A 17740-nucleotide genomic window follows, 5' to 3' on the forward strand; every position below is an offset into this window, starting at 1 on the left:
GTGACTATTAGGTTTCATTTTTTATTTATTAGAACAAAACTGACATTTTAACAATTATTATAATGGAGAAAAATGGGGCAAAAAGTGCCAAAAATGCAATTCTGAGGTCAATGACCACTCAAGGTCACCAGAGGTCAATCTGAAAGTGCTTCCACGTCTGAAATCAAACCTTGGGGTATGTAGATGATATGCTGAAAGTTTCATGCTTCTTTCCTAAAATGCACAATTGGTTTGCTTAACTGCTGCACTATAAAGTTTATCTCTTAAATCTCCATCTCTTCATCCTCTTATCACGCTGGTACTCTCCATCCTCATCAAAAAAATACATAAAGGCCTATTAAATAGATCCCCCATCCCTCCATATTATATGAACTGTTTTCAAGTGGCCTGTCCATTTTGAGTAACCTATCCATTTTGAGTAACCTAGTTAGTAGGCATACTTTTTTGTACTTGCTAGCAAAGTTATACTGATGTTTTGGCTGCTGTTAATTAGTTAAGATCCCCTTTTTAGTTGAACCTAGTTTTGAGTTTTATGTATCAACAAAGTTTAGTTGTGCATGTTAGCTATAGCTGCTGTTAATTGCATCATTATTTTCATAAGATCCCTTTTTTTGTTGAACCTAACAGTTGCATTGTTGGCTATCTATTAAAACTGCATTATTTGTAATTCTCCATTTACATCAATTCGAGTTTATCATCACAAAGAACTTCACCTATAATTAGTCACAATAATATACGAATATGTATACATGTTTATAAATTAGTTTTGGCCAATCCTGCTTACTTAACTATTATAGGAGTGTCTAACTTCTGTATCACACATATTTTATAGCATTGTCTGAGGCACTGACACACTGTACAGTAGGACTACATTTATTCCTATGGTGGTGGATGTCTCTGTACATAGCACCACCTAGTGGTTCTTGGCATAACCATGAAAAAGCCCTGTCATCTGCTCTCATGAGCAACAGCACCTTTTGAATATGACTATATTTGAGGAGACCTGTATAAAGTTATACTTTAGGTATAATATACATCTACAAAATGCCACAATAGGGGGTTAACTCAATAAAAAGGAAAACATTTAGTGCAAAAGTATTATCTAATACAATTGAAAGAATTGCTGGCACCCAAGATAAGAGAATAGACAACAGGATTTTTTTCAGGTAATACATTTAAAAACTAGGATCATAGCGATCAAAGGGCGAAGTACTGCGCTGCCCGTTATTCTGTTGGGTGTATGCCAGACAGCACTGACCTTAACCACCAACCTGCAACATCAGATATCAGATATTACAAGCAGTCTAAAAGTTTGTTTCATGGTCTTGTGGTGTGCTTTGATGTGTATAGTCTTTATGAACAGTGATAGCCTCACTACAACAGTATTGCAGTCACTTCTCGGCTCAACTAATGACCAGATTATCAAAATAAATACAACATACGTATTCTGTAAGAGTAAGAGTCCAAGAATAGTCCTTTTTAATTTTTATCAAAATTGTAATCCCGGTTTAATTCCCCGAAGAGAGCACTGTGTGAAAATTAACATTATTAAATTTTCTAAACAACATTGAATCATAGAGAAGTGTTCTGTGAAACACTAAGCAAAGTAAGACTACCGATATTTGTACATTTTACCAAATGAGTACAAACGTCAAGATCAACTACAGTAAATGCTTTGTACACCTGACCAAGGATAATACCACAACTGATAAGCAGAAATAGAAGACAAAATGAAAAAAATGGCATTTGTTTTATAATTCCTTCAGGAGAACATTTATGATATTGCTGGCGTAGAACATGTCAGAACTCCTCTTCAGCGTTCCGACTCCTGCAAGACTTCAGCTGCTGCAGACGCTCCATGCACTCCTTCACGCTGCGCTCGCCGTGAACTTTGTTGTCCCGTGTGCGCACGTTGACTGTGTCACTCGTCTTCTCCTTCTCTCCCACCACTGCAAACACGCCAGAGGAAGAGACGCAAATAAATAAACATCTTCATTTTAGAATGATGCTTCATTCATACTCTTGTCTTTTGACAGTGTCGCTCGCCTAAAGTTGTTGTTAGCCTGTAGATCGGCTACTTCGGTGAGCTAAACCTCGTATGATGAAATATAATTCAGGCTTTCATTTGAGATGGAGGAAAGAGACAGATATTGACACTAACCCAGGATGAAGTTGTACTGGGCCAGCTGTGCATTTCGGATCTTTTTATTAAGGGTGCAGCCAGAGTCCACATCCACATCTACCATGAACCCACTACTGTGGAATTCCTGCCGGACCTGCCACGTTGGAAGGGACAAAACAATTATCAAATATAGATTTTAAAAATAAAAATGTAAAATACATTTTTAGTGGTAGTGATTAAGAACCAATACATGTGTCATTTAGGAGCTGAATACCTTCTGGGCGTACTCTTCACACGTGGGTCCCACCGGCACAACCATCACTTGACGGGGTGAGAGCCATAGAGGCCTGAGGAAGAACACTTGGTCAGTATGGGTCCAAAATAGATAGTATACTCTAGGAACCAGCATTAACATTTACTCTTTTACTTACCTTGAAGACATTTAGAGATTGTAAATAATGTTTTGAACACTCAGTTCCTCATTAATTAAAGGACAGTACCGGAGTAAATACACATATACATGTTTTATTTATTCACATCTCCAGCCATATATTGTACATAACCTTTTCCTCATAATGACCTCAGATTTAGCAATTGTTTAGACATTAAAAATTTTATGGACGTATCAGTGCCCTGTTAATAAATCATGGATATGATTTTTTTTGTACAGTAATTGTTTTTTCATTTTCTCCCAACAAAGTGGTTATGCCAATTCCCCCATGTAATCCCTGTCACTGCTGACCCCTACAAATTGGTCTTGAGGAGGGGGTAGAAAACCATGACTCGTCCCGATATAAATTACATAATCGCAAGCCACTTCTTTTCATCTGAACGCCTGTGACACCCGCACGGCCCCCTCCACAAACTATTGATTTTGTCAATATATGACATGTATATGACATATCGTTTTAGGATTACCTCTCAAGCATATTTTAAGTGTCTGCAATTTTGTGTACTTACTGTAGCAACATTAGTGTGTGGCACTGAAATGAAGCACCAAAAATTTGGTACAGCAGATATCAGATGTATCGGTATCCAACCCTACCGGTATGGTAATTTAATAGTTAGAAAAGTCTTCAAACTCTGAAAGTAAGTGATGTATGCTGCATTGCCACCAACCATTTGCCTCCATAGTTTTCAGTCAGGATGGCGATCATCCTCTCCAATGATCCCAGGATGGCTCTGTGGATGATCACTGGCCTCTTCTTGTCATCCCCTTCATGGCTGCTGCACACATGAGAGGGGGATCACGTCAACATTTTATTAAGAGAGTGAATAGGCTAAAACCTGACTTTACACAGCATATATCAACAGAATCCTCATTTCTGCAACGGCATCAATGCCAGTGTCATAATACCAGGCTGCAAGTGAATAAAGAGTCATAAGTACCTGACGTAGGTGAGATTGAAGCGGATGGGGAGCTGAAAGTCTAGCTGAATAGTGGCACACTGGTGGTATCGACCAATGGCATCATGGATCTCAATGTCAATCTAGTGAACCAGACGACACACTGTAAATGAAACCAGTCTTGTAGCCGTCCTGTATTCCAGAGGAATCAACAGGCCATGTACCTGATGGGGTAGGCTTCAAAGTGGTCGCTGTGTGAATAATGGTCAATTGCTTCACTACATTGTACTGCTCACCTTTGGTCCGTAGAAAGCTCCATCACCGGGGTTGAGAACCCACTTCTCTCCAAATTCATTCAGGCTGTTCTCCAGTTTCTGTAAACATAAACAAATGATTGGTATCTATCTAGATGGTTGTGCTCTATGATGAGCTCACTCAACCAAGTCAGCAGACGAAGATCTCCTTTTAAAGATGATTTTTTTTAAATTTAGGCTTATTATTAGTTTTTCCCATTTGCGAAACGGGCAAATGAGGGACTGAACAGACACTGAATAAAAGCTTGTGGATGTGAAAATGAAAACTATCATGGTGATTGTGAATTATCACTTTAAATGTATTTTTTTTTGCATCAATTTGTGTTGATTTAAGGGTTTAGAATCACTCTGTGGTTTGATTAGTGAAAATAACTGTCAGGTAAAGAAACGTCTTTCTTGAAATAGTTTTTTTGTGTTCCTCAGACTCATATTCAGATATTCTATACAGAAAATAGTACAATAAACATTCTGAGGGCCCTCATATTAAACCTCGTACCTTCTCTGCCTGGTCCCAGAGCTCAGGCTCTCCTAGGAACTTCTCTGGTCTCGTGGACAATTTGAGTTTGAATGTGAATCCAAACACATTGTACACGGTCCGCAGGAAGTCCAGGCAGCCTTTGATCTCATCCTCAATCTGGTTTCAAAGATTAAAACAAATCCATTGACTCTTTTGGGCTTCATGACACCGACTAAAATATCACTGCAATAATTCTGCCAAGTACTATGACTATTAAAGAGTTGACAATTTTGATATTGAAAATATCAAATATGGGCTCAATTATTGACTCACTACAGTACACTTTAACAAACTATTTGAAAAAGCATGACTCCTAGATCTCAACAATTGTTGAAATATGTTTGTGTCAATATTAGTGACAGTGTTTATTTAACAAGTGAACTTTCAATGTATTATGCAACTCCAGCAGCCCCAGGCTGTGCATTTCTCCCACCATCAGAGCTTATGGCAGGACAGTCAATGAGAACACGCTGTAAAACAGTCATTCAGTTATTGGACCCACACTGTTGAAATATGACATTTATGATCCAAAATTTTGCCAGGAAAACATAGAAGTAATGTTAAAGACCTGACGGAGAAGTTTTAAACTGGTTACGTTTGCTGACAGTAGCAGATATGAAGCAACTGAAAAGCTATAATCTGACATGGTGTTGAACATGTGACCGATCGCAACACTACGTTGTGGGCCTCACCTGGTCCATGGAGCAGAAGATGTGGGCGTCGTCCTGCTGGAAGCGGCGAACGCGGGTCAGACCAGTCAGGGCTCCTGACAGCTCATTCCTGTGTAGGACGCCAAAGTCGGCAAAGCGGATGGGCAACTCTCTCCAGGAGCGGGGCCGATGGTCAAACATCAGACTGAATGGGACAGAGTCAGGGAGTCTTACTGAGTTTGCACAGATTAGAAGATGAAACATCGAGTCTGCAAATATCTTAAATCGGGTTAAGGCTTTGAAATAGAGCCTTCATAGAAGGTGTCCGTTTTATTTGCATTTAAAGTGCACTTGAGAGCAGTTATTACAGGGTCCATTGAACGAACGATGTATTAGAAAGGAGGCTTTACCAGTGACCGGGGCAGTTCATGGGTTTGAGGGCAAAAGTCTCCTTCTCCGACTCAAAGGAGAACATGTTCTCGCTGTAGTGCTCCCAGTGGCCGGATGTCTGCCATAACTTGGCGTTGTAGATGTTGGGTGTGACCACCTCCTCGAAACCCCTCTTCCTGTATTCACTCTGACAAGAGTAGGATACATTAAATTAAAATAATATCTCCTTAAATTAAATTCTCCTCAAAAGCTACAGTAGACACTTAATGGTCTTAATGAACTCACTTTTGAGTAACTTGCTATTTGTTGGCTTCATTGTATTTACTGACCCACCAACTTCAACTGTTTAGGTGTACCGTTTTTTTGTTTGTTGTTTTGTTTTTAACGGTTCTCGATATATGTGAACTACACATGCAGACAGAGATTATAGTATGTGACTCACTCTGATGAACTCCACCAGGGTGTTATAAATGAAGGATCCATTAGGCAGGAAGAAGCAGCTCCCTGGGCTCAGGTCATGGAAAAAGAACAGGTCCTGCTCCTGGAAGAAATCCACAAAGACAGAGTATGTTGGTGAGTGCAAAACAAGTCATGCTTTTCTGTGGCAACATTAAAATAGCTGATCCTGTGAATATTACTAGCATCTCTTTTATTGAGATTCTTATTTCCATCTCCCTCATACCAGGACCCCCACACACACACACACACACACACACACACACACACACACACACACACACACACACACACACACACACACACACACACACACACACACACACACACACACACACACACACACACACACACACACACACACACACACACACACGGGTTATGATACTGTAGAAATGTCAAATCAGTGAAGTCATCAAGAGGCATTTTCTGAAGCTGTTCCATTCATTACAAATTAAATACATTTTTTTACAGGGCAGGCAGTGTTTGTTTGAGCATAAATTAGCTTTTATATATCGGTACTAACAATTCCCAACAAGAAAACCTAACCATATTGCTTTAAAATAAATATTAAACACTTTGATAATTGCATTGTTCCATTATGACGGCTCCAAAATTGGTTTTCTATTCATCATCAGTAGAGAAAGTGTACCTTCATAATAACATAGCCTTGAATGGTTTATTAATTTCTGTGTAAGGGGTTACATCTTAATTTTTACATAGTCTTTTACAAACACAGCACAAATGAAGTGAGTTGCTTTGATCATATTTTATAGCTACAGAATGTCATGGTAGTCCATACCCGTCCCAGTTTGCGATGGTCTCTGTTCTTTGCCTCCTCCTGGAACTTCTCCCAGTCTTTGAGCATCTTGGTGTCAGGGAAAGAGATTCCATAGAGTCTCTGGAGGCTTTCCATGTCAGCCTTTCCCTCCCAATAGGTGGATGAATTCTGGAAAAACACACAGGTTCAAAGGATGGTTCTCTTTTATTCTTTTTAGGTGTAATTACCACATGACAAGAACGCATAAGATGTCTTTGCTCTAGAAGTGGCACACGGTGTGCTTGCTATCAAGATGTTTGGGGTAGAACTTGGAAATATCTCTTGTATTGGTGTGAAAAAACAACATTAGTTCGTCACCTTGTGGATCTTCAGGACCTTAATCTTTCCGGTGTGTCTCACATGAGGTCCTCTGCACAGGTCGATCAATGGACCACACCTAGAATACACAGCATGTTTTACACAAGCCATATCTGCTGCAAAAAAATATATATATAGCTGGCTAAAAGAAACACTACTACCCTCTGTGTACATGTTCAACATGAGCAATAATCAATATGTATTTATTCATCAGTCTATATTACAATATACCATCCTCTATAGGCTACACTATAGACTCTACAGTGTACATGTTACTGTATACTGCATATCATAGTTTCTAGTTTATAATATTTTGAGTAAACAGCTGTAAATAACTTGTAAATCTTTCTATTATGTTGCTTCCCTGTGATGCACCAACCTCAACAAGACTATTTTGTCATATACAGTATGCAAACATATCTGGTAATAAAAATGAATTTCAAACTTTTAAAATATACAAACCGACGGCTTACCTGTAAACCGTAGTAGTAGGGGTGGTGACTTTCTCGTTCAGAATACGACACTTAAACTTGTTGTACTGTGAAAAGCAAGAGTAGTTTGAGAACGGTAAGTGGTGGTAACCAAGTTACAACTCCTACTGTAAAGGGGTGCACACGCTTTTCTCTGTAGACCACTGCAGTGCAGATGTGCAACTACCGAATGCCCTACACAACTTTGTTTGCACCTGGCATCTGTTTCCGAAGCACTAACAGATGACATCGCACCAGGACAAATACAGTGATGCTATTCAGATCTGGCAAAAAGATATATATATATATATATATATATATATATATATATATATATATATATATATATATATATAAAAATCACAATAACCATTGCCTAATGTCTAATTTCACAATGCCATGACCAGGGCAATGAAACAGTGCACAGCTGTACTGGACAGTGCCTTGTGAAATCCAAAATGAAGAATTATACTGATATACTGAACCCTAAATAAAAGATAATTCCCCAAAACGCCAGTCTTTTTCTATGACTAACAGACACGTGATCATAAGCAGTCATCACATTTGTAACGTTTCTTTTATTTATTTATGTTAAAGCATCAAGAACAGTTGTTTGATAGCCCGAATATGGACAATAGATGAATAGCAGTTGCCTAAATGATACATTGAGTGACATAACTGGTAGCCTGACAACCCCACAAATAGCATAATATGATGATATAAACCTAAATAAATATACAATAAATTGTGTCCTCTCAACTTGAAACAATTTTGTGGATGCAGACAAAAATAGAAAACAGGGTTTTTCAACAGCTTGCATAATGTAGGCTATAGCGTACATTATGCAGGACAGGTAATAATAATTGCTACTCTATCAGGTAATAATAAATTATATGCATATCTAGGGCTACCATTTCTGCGACGTATGCTTTATTTAAATATCTTGGTCCATAGCTTTGTGGAAAATAAATTACATATCCGTAATCTATGTACAGAGTAGACTTAACATAAAATATAATAATGAATGTCAGGGGAAAATTACCTATAAAACTATTTTCGAACTAATTCGTTCTTTTAGACAAGTACTCGTTTACTCGAATATACATTTGCACCCCTACTACTGTACAGCTTTTTGTTTTGTTTGGTAGTTCGGGGTGGGTAGGTACCTTGAACATTTCCAGGAGGGTCTCCTTCTTTATCTCCAGCCTCTCGAAGGGCTGCTTCTCCTTGATGATCTTCTTGCACAAGGTCTCCAGACCTGGAAAGTCATTGCTTGACACGCACCTATCAAACGACAAGTGGGGATAAGAACTCAAAACACAAGCCGTGGCAACTTTTGGGGCCTACATTCACGCTCAATTACCAAGTGCTTATAACTCTTAAGTTGGTTTGTTGAAGTCCTTCTACCAAATATTTTACCATATGTTCAGACATTTCGTCCAATAACACAATTCAGTTATGGCCAAACCCTCTAAAACCCCTGGGTGAACCCTACAAGAACAGGCGTTAGTTGTCCCTTAAAGCTGGCTCCAGACCAATCCAAATCGGCCCGACTTTGGGCCGATTTGGCTTCGGGAAGCGTCGGCCAGTCGGTTAGGGGTCCGTCGGGGGGTCCGTCGGGACCTTTTCGGCCGACCCAGAGCCGACCGAACATGTTCAGCTTTTTAGCCGACTGGCAGAGCAGTGGCAGTGACAACAAAGGGCTGTCGGTGTTGCCAGATTATGTGAGAGAAACAAGCGACCATGTCTATGAATTCACATTCACTGTTTCTCGTTGTTGCTCCCAGAGAGAGAGAGAGATTGATTGATTTGACCTACTTTCGCGCAGTTTTGGTGTGCAACACAACCCTCGTTTAAGTGAATTGCTTTCACCTGCTGCTGCTGTGTGGAGCGCAGTGGTGGAAAAAGTACTCAAATGTTTTACTTAAGTAAAAGTATCAATACTGCAATGTAGAAGTACTTGAGTAAAAGTACAAAAGTATTGGTATCAAAATGTACTTAAAGTACCAAAAGTAAAAGTACTCAAATGTTTGAAAATAGCAGATCTACAAGCTCACAACGCGTCGCTTCGCGACGTGTTGTGAGCTTGTAGATCGGCTATTTTCAAATAGCCTAGGTATAAAATAGAGCTAAAGTGGTTACTGTATGTTTTATAATGTAATAATTTATATCTGCAAAGTAACTAATAACTAAAGTTTTCAAATAATTGTAGTGGTGTAAAAGTAGAATATTTTCCTCAGAGATGTATGGAGTAGAAGTAAAAGTACTGAAAATTAGAAATACTCCAGTAAAGTAAAAAATCCTCAAAAGTGTACTTAAGTACAGTACTTGAGTAAATGTACTTAGTTACTTTACATCACTGGCGGAGTGTGCGCTACAGGGCATATCTCCGCCAAGCCAGGGTGACCTACCCAGGCTCATGAAATTCATATGCAGGCATAGTAGCCAATTAGAATGAAATCTGCAAAAACGGACTCATATACTGATACAGAACCATATATTGGCTATATATTATGGCTGTCGGGTGGAAATCTTGTATGTTCCTTTTTTATTATTATTTAAAAACAATAAAAAAATCGTGAAAAAAAAAAAAGCTGTAATTATTAATAATTAAGAAATACTATATTTTAAAGAGTGAAAAATCAACTAAAGTCATTATTAGTGCAAGTTCATTAACATTTCATTTGAATGAAAATTAATTGTGGGTAAAATACATTATGTGAATCTAATGTGATTAATGTGACCCCTACTTCAGTCAGTGAAGTCCAGGGCTGAATGTGACATATTGAGACCTATATAACTAAATATTGGTCATTTGCCAACACATTATTTTGTGAAATAAACGGGTTATATTTCACAGATAGTTATACTATTCTTATAATATATTAAAATACAATGATCCTTAACCTTCAAGTTAAATGCATTATTTCCGTGGACTTAAAAATCATTTTTGGACTTAAAAATCATTATTATTTTTTTGGATGGCCTTCCTGCCCTGGCAGGAAGACCGGGCAGGGCCTTTCCAAAAAATTACAACACCAAAGGCCAAGTGGCCTTGCCCCTAAAATGACGAAATTCCAGGCTTGAATGCAATAGATGTACTCTGAGTCTGTTACAAGTAAAAGTCCAGAATTCAACATTTACTTGAGTAAAAGTACTAAAGTATTGGTATAAAAATGTACTTAAAGTACCAAAAGTAAAAGTACAAAAATGTTTGAAAATAGCAGATCTACAAGCTCAGAACGCGTGCATCGCAACACGTTGTGAGCTTGTAGATCTGCTATTTTCAAATAGCTTATAGGTATAAAATAGGGCAAAAGAGGTTAATGTATGTTTCATAATGATTTATATCTGCAAAGTAACTAGTAACTAAACATTTCAAATAATTGTTGTGGAGTACAAGTATAGACAATTGGAAATACTCCAGTAAAGTAAAAGTACCTCAAAATTATACTTAAGTACAGTACTTGAGTAAATGTACTAGTTACTTTACACCACTGCACGTCAGTGAAGAAAAAACGCTGGGAACATCCCTAAGTGGCTTTGCAGGGAAACAAGCCCAAAGTCGCTTATAATAAGCAGACCTGGCAACGCTGGCACGCTAAAAGTCAAATTAGCACATGAATGGCCAGTCGGCTGACAGACTTAAATGGTAACTTTTGCCAACCGAATACCAGTCTGTTGCAGTCTGGAGTAGTCTGCAATAGTCTGGACGAGTCTGTTTGGTGCGGAGTTGCCTTAACTCTTAAACTGCCAGAGTTTTTTTTTTTACCCTCACAGACTGCCAGTCTTTTCTAAGCTAGTACTTAGAAAAAATGTTATTTTTTTGTCTGTTTATTTTTTAACATTGAAGTGAATGGAGCAGCAACTTTTTGGAAAATGTTATCTCCTGGTTCTTTGTGACAAACGGGAAAAAAGAAAAACCCCAAAAATAATATATATATATATATTTTTTTTCCAAAAACGTTTATAAACGTTTTTTTTGGCAATAGCTAAATTCTTAAAAACGTTTATAAACGTTTTTGACAGGTAAATGTGAGAATGACCTGGCAACAACAGCCTCCCCCCACCCCCGCCCCAAGCATTAATGTAACTTCAATATAGAAGCTGTGGAATTAATTGACAGCCTTCTTACATGCCTGCAAGCGTGAGAGAGAAAACAAATTCATCAGTTTCAATTAAAGGTCAAAAGAAAATGTGGTAAAGTTGCTTACTAATGTGGCATATTCAGGCTTGCCAAAGCCTCAGTTATACTTGGTCATGCTCCAGTGTATGACATCTGTATGAGTGTTGTCTTTCGCGTTGCGAGTTACATCGTTGTGCAATGGAGAAGAAATTTGTATGCAATGTATGTACTGTATTTGTCCACTGATAAATAGGCTCAACTATGCACATAGACTGTATATTTTGCCTTGTTATTGCTTATTGGTATTAAGAAAAGAACCAGAATGACTGCTCCCAAGCCTTGAAGTGCGAACAAAGCACTACAGAGAACAGATGCAACAACTCAGGCACTGAAGACATTTTGTCCACACTTACTCATCCTCGAGGTGCATGTCATAGTAGAAACCGTTCTCGATGGGTGGACCGTAGCAGAGGCAGCCTCCGTACACCCGCTCCATGGCTTCACCCATGATATGGGCACTGGAGTGCCAGTATACCTGAAGAATAGGCAAATAAATCATGTGTAATTATGAGAAAGTACTGGGGGGGCATGGCCTTTTGGTAAGGTTGCCATACAAGAAGTCAAGAACCCAGATGAACGCATTGGACGAAATGTTGATCTATTCAATTCGGCTGGCATCTAGCACTGGTGTACAGCTTTTCCTTTTGTAATAGTTGGGAAATCATTGTTCTGAGCTTGGACATCGGCTATTTTTGGCAAAGAGATTTGGTGTAAAAAAAAAAGAGTGGTTCAAGAAAGAAGTACAGAGCCAACCCCCGTGTCAAGTTTACCAACTATATAGAGGATTTAAGTGGCTAGTTGGTCAGAGTTGGCGCGGGACAGACTTACTGCTTGGGCTTCCTCATCGTCAAACTTGAGTAGCTGCAGACTACAGTCATTCTCCAGTGGTCTATCCAAGTCCCATACACAGTTGTTCACTTTAGCAATCACTGTGCTGTCAGCCAGACCTTGGCTGAAAAGTAAAAAGAAGAGGACCTCAAACTCCTGGGATTCAGAGATCGTAGAAAGGTACCAGGTAGGTACCAGTACAGTAATGACAAAAAATATATATCTCTGCCGCTGCCATCTTTTAACCCACCCGGGAACGCATCTGTGTCATTTTAGATTTGAGCTATAACCATTGTTTTATACTTTGGCTATTCAAAAATAGCCGATCTACAAGCTCGTAGAGCTATGAGCTTGTAGATCTGCTATTTTTGAAAAATCGTGAAAAGTTTTGCAAATCTTTGAGTATTATATTTTTTAATGCGAACATTGTGAACTCAAATCTTTGCTCCTGGGGGTCTCTGGAACAAAATATTTTACAAATGTATAAATATAAAATATATATTCAAAGATTTTGAACACATTTTCCACGATTTAAAAAAGAAAATAGCAGATCTACAAGCGGCTATGAGCTTGTATATCTGCTATTTTTTAATAGCCAAAGAAATCTTAAAATGACACAGATGCGTTCCCGGTCTTATGGGTTGACTACACAACAGCAAGGTGCTGACCAATGACAACAGGAAAAAAGGGAAGTAAGTAGTCTGTCGTAGCACTAACCTGATCCCGCATGCCACCTGGTACGGTGTGGTCTTCCAGGACTCGCCGTCCACCACCTTCCCATCAGGCAGGGTCACCTTGATGGGGCGAGCGTCATTCGCAGCCCTCTCGGCCAACAGGGCGTCGTGTTCCGCTTTCAGCGTTGTGTAGAGAGACAGGCGCTCCTCAATGTACTGAGGTGGTGGGGTCAGCTGGAATGTAGCAAGACATACTGTAGGTTATGAGACAACATTGGGAGGGGCGGCAAATCTATCAGGCGCTACGCCTTACGAACACTTTTTTCCACATTGCCCGACTCAAGTACCTCTTCCAATGGCCACACAACAGCTCATGTCCGTTCTTTGGGTTTGTGCTTGCAGAGGCAATAAAGTAGATTGGAGGTTTGTACACAATGTAATCGTCCGTGTTCATTCAACTGCGAGTGTAGCGTGCAAATGGACCCGTACGGGTCCAGTTGCTTTGATTTGTACACTCTCAAGAGTTGAATTAAAGGGCATGAAACTCTAGTCTATGCTCATTTTGTCGTTTTTTTTCCAGTTCAGGTTAAAAACGTGAGCAGATTACAAACACGGCAGGCTAGTAAAGCAATGCAGCTAATAGAATTAATAATGGGTGCGTTAGGATTTAGGTCAGGTGTGCTCAGAGCCATGGGTGGGTCACGGGTGTGCCACTGGTCAATGCTTGCGCACACATCTAATCTCACACATCCATTATTATCTTTTTCTGCAGCTGCATTGCTTACATCACAGAGTACTATAAGGATACGGCAGGAGAATTCACCAAAGATTTATCAAACTGACATTTAGAACCTCTCATTGTCTTTATTTTTCTTTTCTTTTTTAACCTTATTTAATATACAGAAAAGGGAGTTAGAATCTCAAGAGGGGAAAGTGTACCGGACTGCCTGGTTGAGTCATCATTATTAGGAAATGTGCTCATTTAATTTGCTCACTCATAAATGTTCAGTCACAGTCAAATCAGTATAGCCTATCAGTTAACATGAGTTTAATATGGAAGGTTGGATAAAGTATGCGGAATAGATCAGTGGTTGGTTCTCAACCTTTTTTGAGCACTGGGCCACTAGCAGCATATTTCAAGCAATCTTCAAGGGCCACCCCACCTTTTAATTTCGAGCTTTTGGACTTAAGAAATATTATTCAAACATATTACATTTACCAATTTACATTTTAAAACGTTTTCCCACGGACCACCCGTAATTATTCCATGGGCCACTAGAAGTCCATGGAACACACAGTGTTATAAGCAGATTGTAATGAATTATAAGTATGTTTATAACGCATTATTACATGACATGGGATACCAAAAACAAATCTTAGCCCACATATCCCTGAGTGGTCCCCAGGTTGATTCTTAGTCAGGGGTGGTGGTCCCTGGTTCACAATCGGTTGAAAACCCCATGTCTAATAAAATTGTTGAATTCGGTTAATTTGCCTGACAACCACAGTAAAAAACAAGGCAGAGGAATTGAGTTGGAGTGAACGGAATTGTTGCCACTTGCCAGTCTGTTTACATCGCTCTGGTAGAAATCTGTGTTTCATGCCAAAAAGAACAGAAAGCTATCAATGATTATGTGCTGCATCAGACCGCTTCGTGTTAACATGTAGATCTACGCGGTCAGCTTCACCTATAAATGACATCATCAAATCTAGATATATTCATTTCAGTTTCATTTGATGTACTGTGTAGTATGCTTTGGTTTCAAACTGATCAAATTATTCAATAGCCATAAATAGCTCATCCGTGTTTACTTTAATTATTTTCAAATCACAAAAGGTATGCAGTTATGCACCTCATCATCATTAGACAAAATTAACCCAGCTTTTACAGTAGAAGGTCTTGGAGAACTCTGAGAGCAGTGTAATGTTGTTTTGTTTTTTTAAATAGCAAATAAAATAATTGTTCAAAAATTGTAATCGAGGTAAAAGTTAGAAATAATTGTGATATTGATTTGAATTGATATCTCCCTGCCCTACTACTGTATAAGGTCAGTCTTATGAAGACCCTCATGTTTTGACCCTGCTGTAGTTTTTAAACCTGAACAGGAAAACAAACAAACTACAAAAAAAAACATAGGGTTTCATCCCCTTTTAACACTCAGGATTTTACAGTGTTTTCCAGATTTTCTGTTGCCAGTTACACGACCGACTAAATAGACCTCCCAATCTAAAACAAGCAACTTAGTACTAGTGCATCTTATCTTGATTGTACAGTACAGTACACAAGTCCTTTCCATTACCTGTCCTGACCATACGTAGGTAATGTTCCCCTGCCACAGCCTCAGAACTCATTTCGAAAAATTATGCTTCTACTAGGTCTGTGTGAGCATGCATGGGCAAACGCCCGGACCCATACACAGCACTGTCTTGGCATGTTAAAACATGCTAGTAGCATGCCCTTCTAAAACTAACAGTGGCATCTTTGTACAGTAGCTTCCGACAACATGATTTAGCATCTCACCTCTGTCCTGCCTGCAGAGTCTCCTGTAGCAGCAACTTTGGCCTTCTTCTTGCCTTCTTTACCACCTCCACCCTTGACAGAAACCACAGGCATCAGGTTAGTTACATTTTGTTTTCCATTAATAGATGGGAACTACACATTAAAAAGAACAAGTGTCGCAGACACTTACAACACACATTACATACTATAGATACCTTGGGCTGAAATACAATTATGATCTTGTGCCACATCCATGAATCAAAACTAAACATGGAGATGCAGCCACATATCTGGAACATACTCTCAGTTCTTTAAGATGAAAGCTGAATACTTTTCTGTTTACGGCCGCCTTTTACTGAGGTTTTTGATTGATTTCTTGTGGTGCACTCATACCGTGTTCTCTTATTTTTCTGTTCTCTTATCTCTTTAACTATTTTAATTGAATAATGACCTTTTATAATGTGTTATTGCTCTTGATGTTTTGTCTTTTGTGTAAAGCACTTTTAATTGCCTTGTTGAAATGTGCTAAACGAATATACATTGAATTCACCTGCATACCCATTCACATCCAGTATACAAATACTGTATGTAGCACACACACACACACACACACACACACACACACACACACACACACACACACACACACACACACACACACACACACACACACACACACACACACACACACACACACACACACACACACACACACACACACACACACACACACACACACACACACAATCCATGACTAAAGTGACAGCTACCTTCAACAGGCTATTCAACCACTATTTTTTTGACACCTTATGTTTCACAGTGCACTGACTAATATCTGACCTGTTTTCTGTTTCTTTCTTTCTCTATCTCCTTCCAAATTTCCTGAAACTGCAATAATGGATCTTGTATGACAAATATTACCCCCACCTTTTAAGACCTTCTGTAAATCTAGCCCTGGACCACAAGACGGTCATGATGACAGTCTTGTATGTATCAAGGCTACCTGTAAACCTTGAGTTGAACCAGACTCATTACAGATAGCTAGTAGCTACACAGGCTTAATGACAGTGAAGCACAATGCTACAGCTAGCATGACATGCTATCAGTTAAACCTTTCTTTAGTTAGTTTAGTTTACAACCTTTTTGCCTTCGTCCACTTGCATTTCGCTCATTTTATCCGCCACACCGTCTTCTGCCATTAGAAGAACAAGGCTCTCCCTCTGGGTTGAGTTAACTCAGATGAATGTGTTGTTATATATAGCAGGTCTGTTTCTACCACGAGAGAGCCGGCTCAGAGATGATGATGATGTGACGTTACCCGGATATCGTAAATCTGATGCAACATCAGAAGGCGGAGCTTAGTGGTGGAAAGTAGCGGAGTACATTTACTTAACTTAAGTACTGTACTTAGCACAATTTTGAGGTATTTGTACTTTACTTGAGTATTTCCAATTTCCAGTACTTTTACTACTTGTACTTTTACTCCACAACATTTATTTGAAAACGTTGGTTATATAGGTATACATTTTGATTATTATTACAAAACGTATTAACCACTTCAAATATACATTTCAGCCATTTGAAAATAGCCGTAGATCTGCTATTTTCAAAATATTTGTATACGTTTGGAAACTTGAAATGGGACATTCTGCACATTGAGTACTTACTTTTAATAGCAATTTAAGTACATTTTGATGCCAATACTTTTCTACTTTTACTCAAGTGCATTTTGAATTCAGGACTTTTACTTGTAACAGCGTATTTCTATATTGCAGTATTGATACTTTTACTTAAGTAAAAAAAATGTGAGTACTTTTTCCACCACTGAGCTGATACTGTGAATTCGTCGTACAACGGTGCAATGCAGCTTTGGTGACGTAGATGGTGTTGGACTTTGTGCAGGGTGATGTCTCTACATAAGAATGTAAACTATCTACGTTTTGAAACGGAGTAAAACTTATTTTTTTATTAATCTTGATAATATCCTACACTAGTGCTTCTCAAACTTTTCAAGCACCCCCAGTTGACCCCCATAATTCTGAGTGTAGGCTACAAATGGAACCAAATGGACCCCTAAAGACCTGTCCACACCAATGCAACTCCTTGCAACAAGTTTGCATGATGCAAGGAGTTGCAAGGAGTTGCATT

General features: G+C 38.9%; 1 protein-coding gene across 2 annotated transcripts; it reads right to left on the reverse strand.

The window, feature by feature from the left end:
- Positions 1-1445: 1445 nt before the first annotated feature.
- On the reverse strand, positions 1446-16900 carry tars1 (threonyl-tRNA synthetase 1). Of its 2 annotated transcripts, none has more exons than XM_080433345.1 (19): positions 16732-16900; positions 15614-15685; positions 13136-13326; positions 12419-12542; positions 11944-12065; positions 8571-8688; positions 7408-7472; positions 6935-7013; positions 6599-6745; positions 5783-5881; positions 5361-5527; positions 4993-5155; positions 4280-4417; positions 3766-3843; positions 3512-3612; positions 3242-3346; positions 2397-2469; positions 2162-2276; positions 1446-1949 (listed from the first exon to the last, which is right to left on the reverse strand). In XM_080433345.1, the coding sequence occupies exons 1-19, from the start codon at positions 16789-16791 to the stop codon at positions 1801-1803; spliced, it is 2166 nt and encodes a 721-aa protein (XP_080289471.1). In that variant the 5' UTR covers positions 16792-16900; the 3' UTR covers positions 1446-1800. The 2 variants fall into 2 exon arrangements, with proteins under 2 accessions (XP_080289471.1, XP_080289472.1); XM_080433346.1 differs by having other exon boundaries at positions 3242-3349.
- Positions 16901-17740: the final 840 nt, after the last annotated feature.

Source organism: Gymnoscopelus braueri (assembly GCF_963280865.1).
Source record: "Gymnoscopelus braueri genome assembly, chromosome: 7".
NCBI lineage: Eukaryota > Metazoa > Chordata > Actinopteri > Myctophiformes > Myctophidae > Gymnoscopelus > Gymnoscopelus braueri.

Excerpts from the sequence above, each read along its gene's own strand:
- tars1 (XM_080433346.1), bottom strand. The coding sequence starts at position 16,791 with ATGGCAGAAGACGGTGTGGCGGATAAAATGAGCGAAATGCAAGTGGAC. Across the intron at positions 8,689-11,943 it reads GACATGCACCTCGAGGATGA|GTGCGTGTCAAGCAATGACT; the intron begins GTAAGTGTGGAC and ends GTCGTTTGATAG. Across the intron at positions 5,882-6,598 it reads ACCATCGCAAACTGGGACGG|GAGCAGGACCTGTTCTTTTT; the intron begins GTATGGACTACC and ends GATTTCTTCCAG.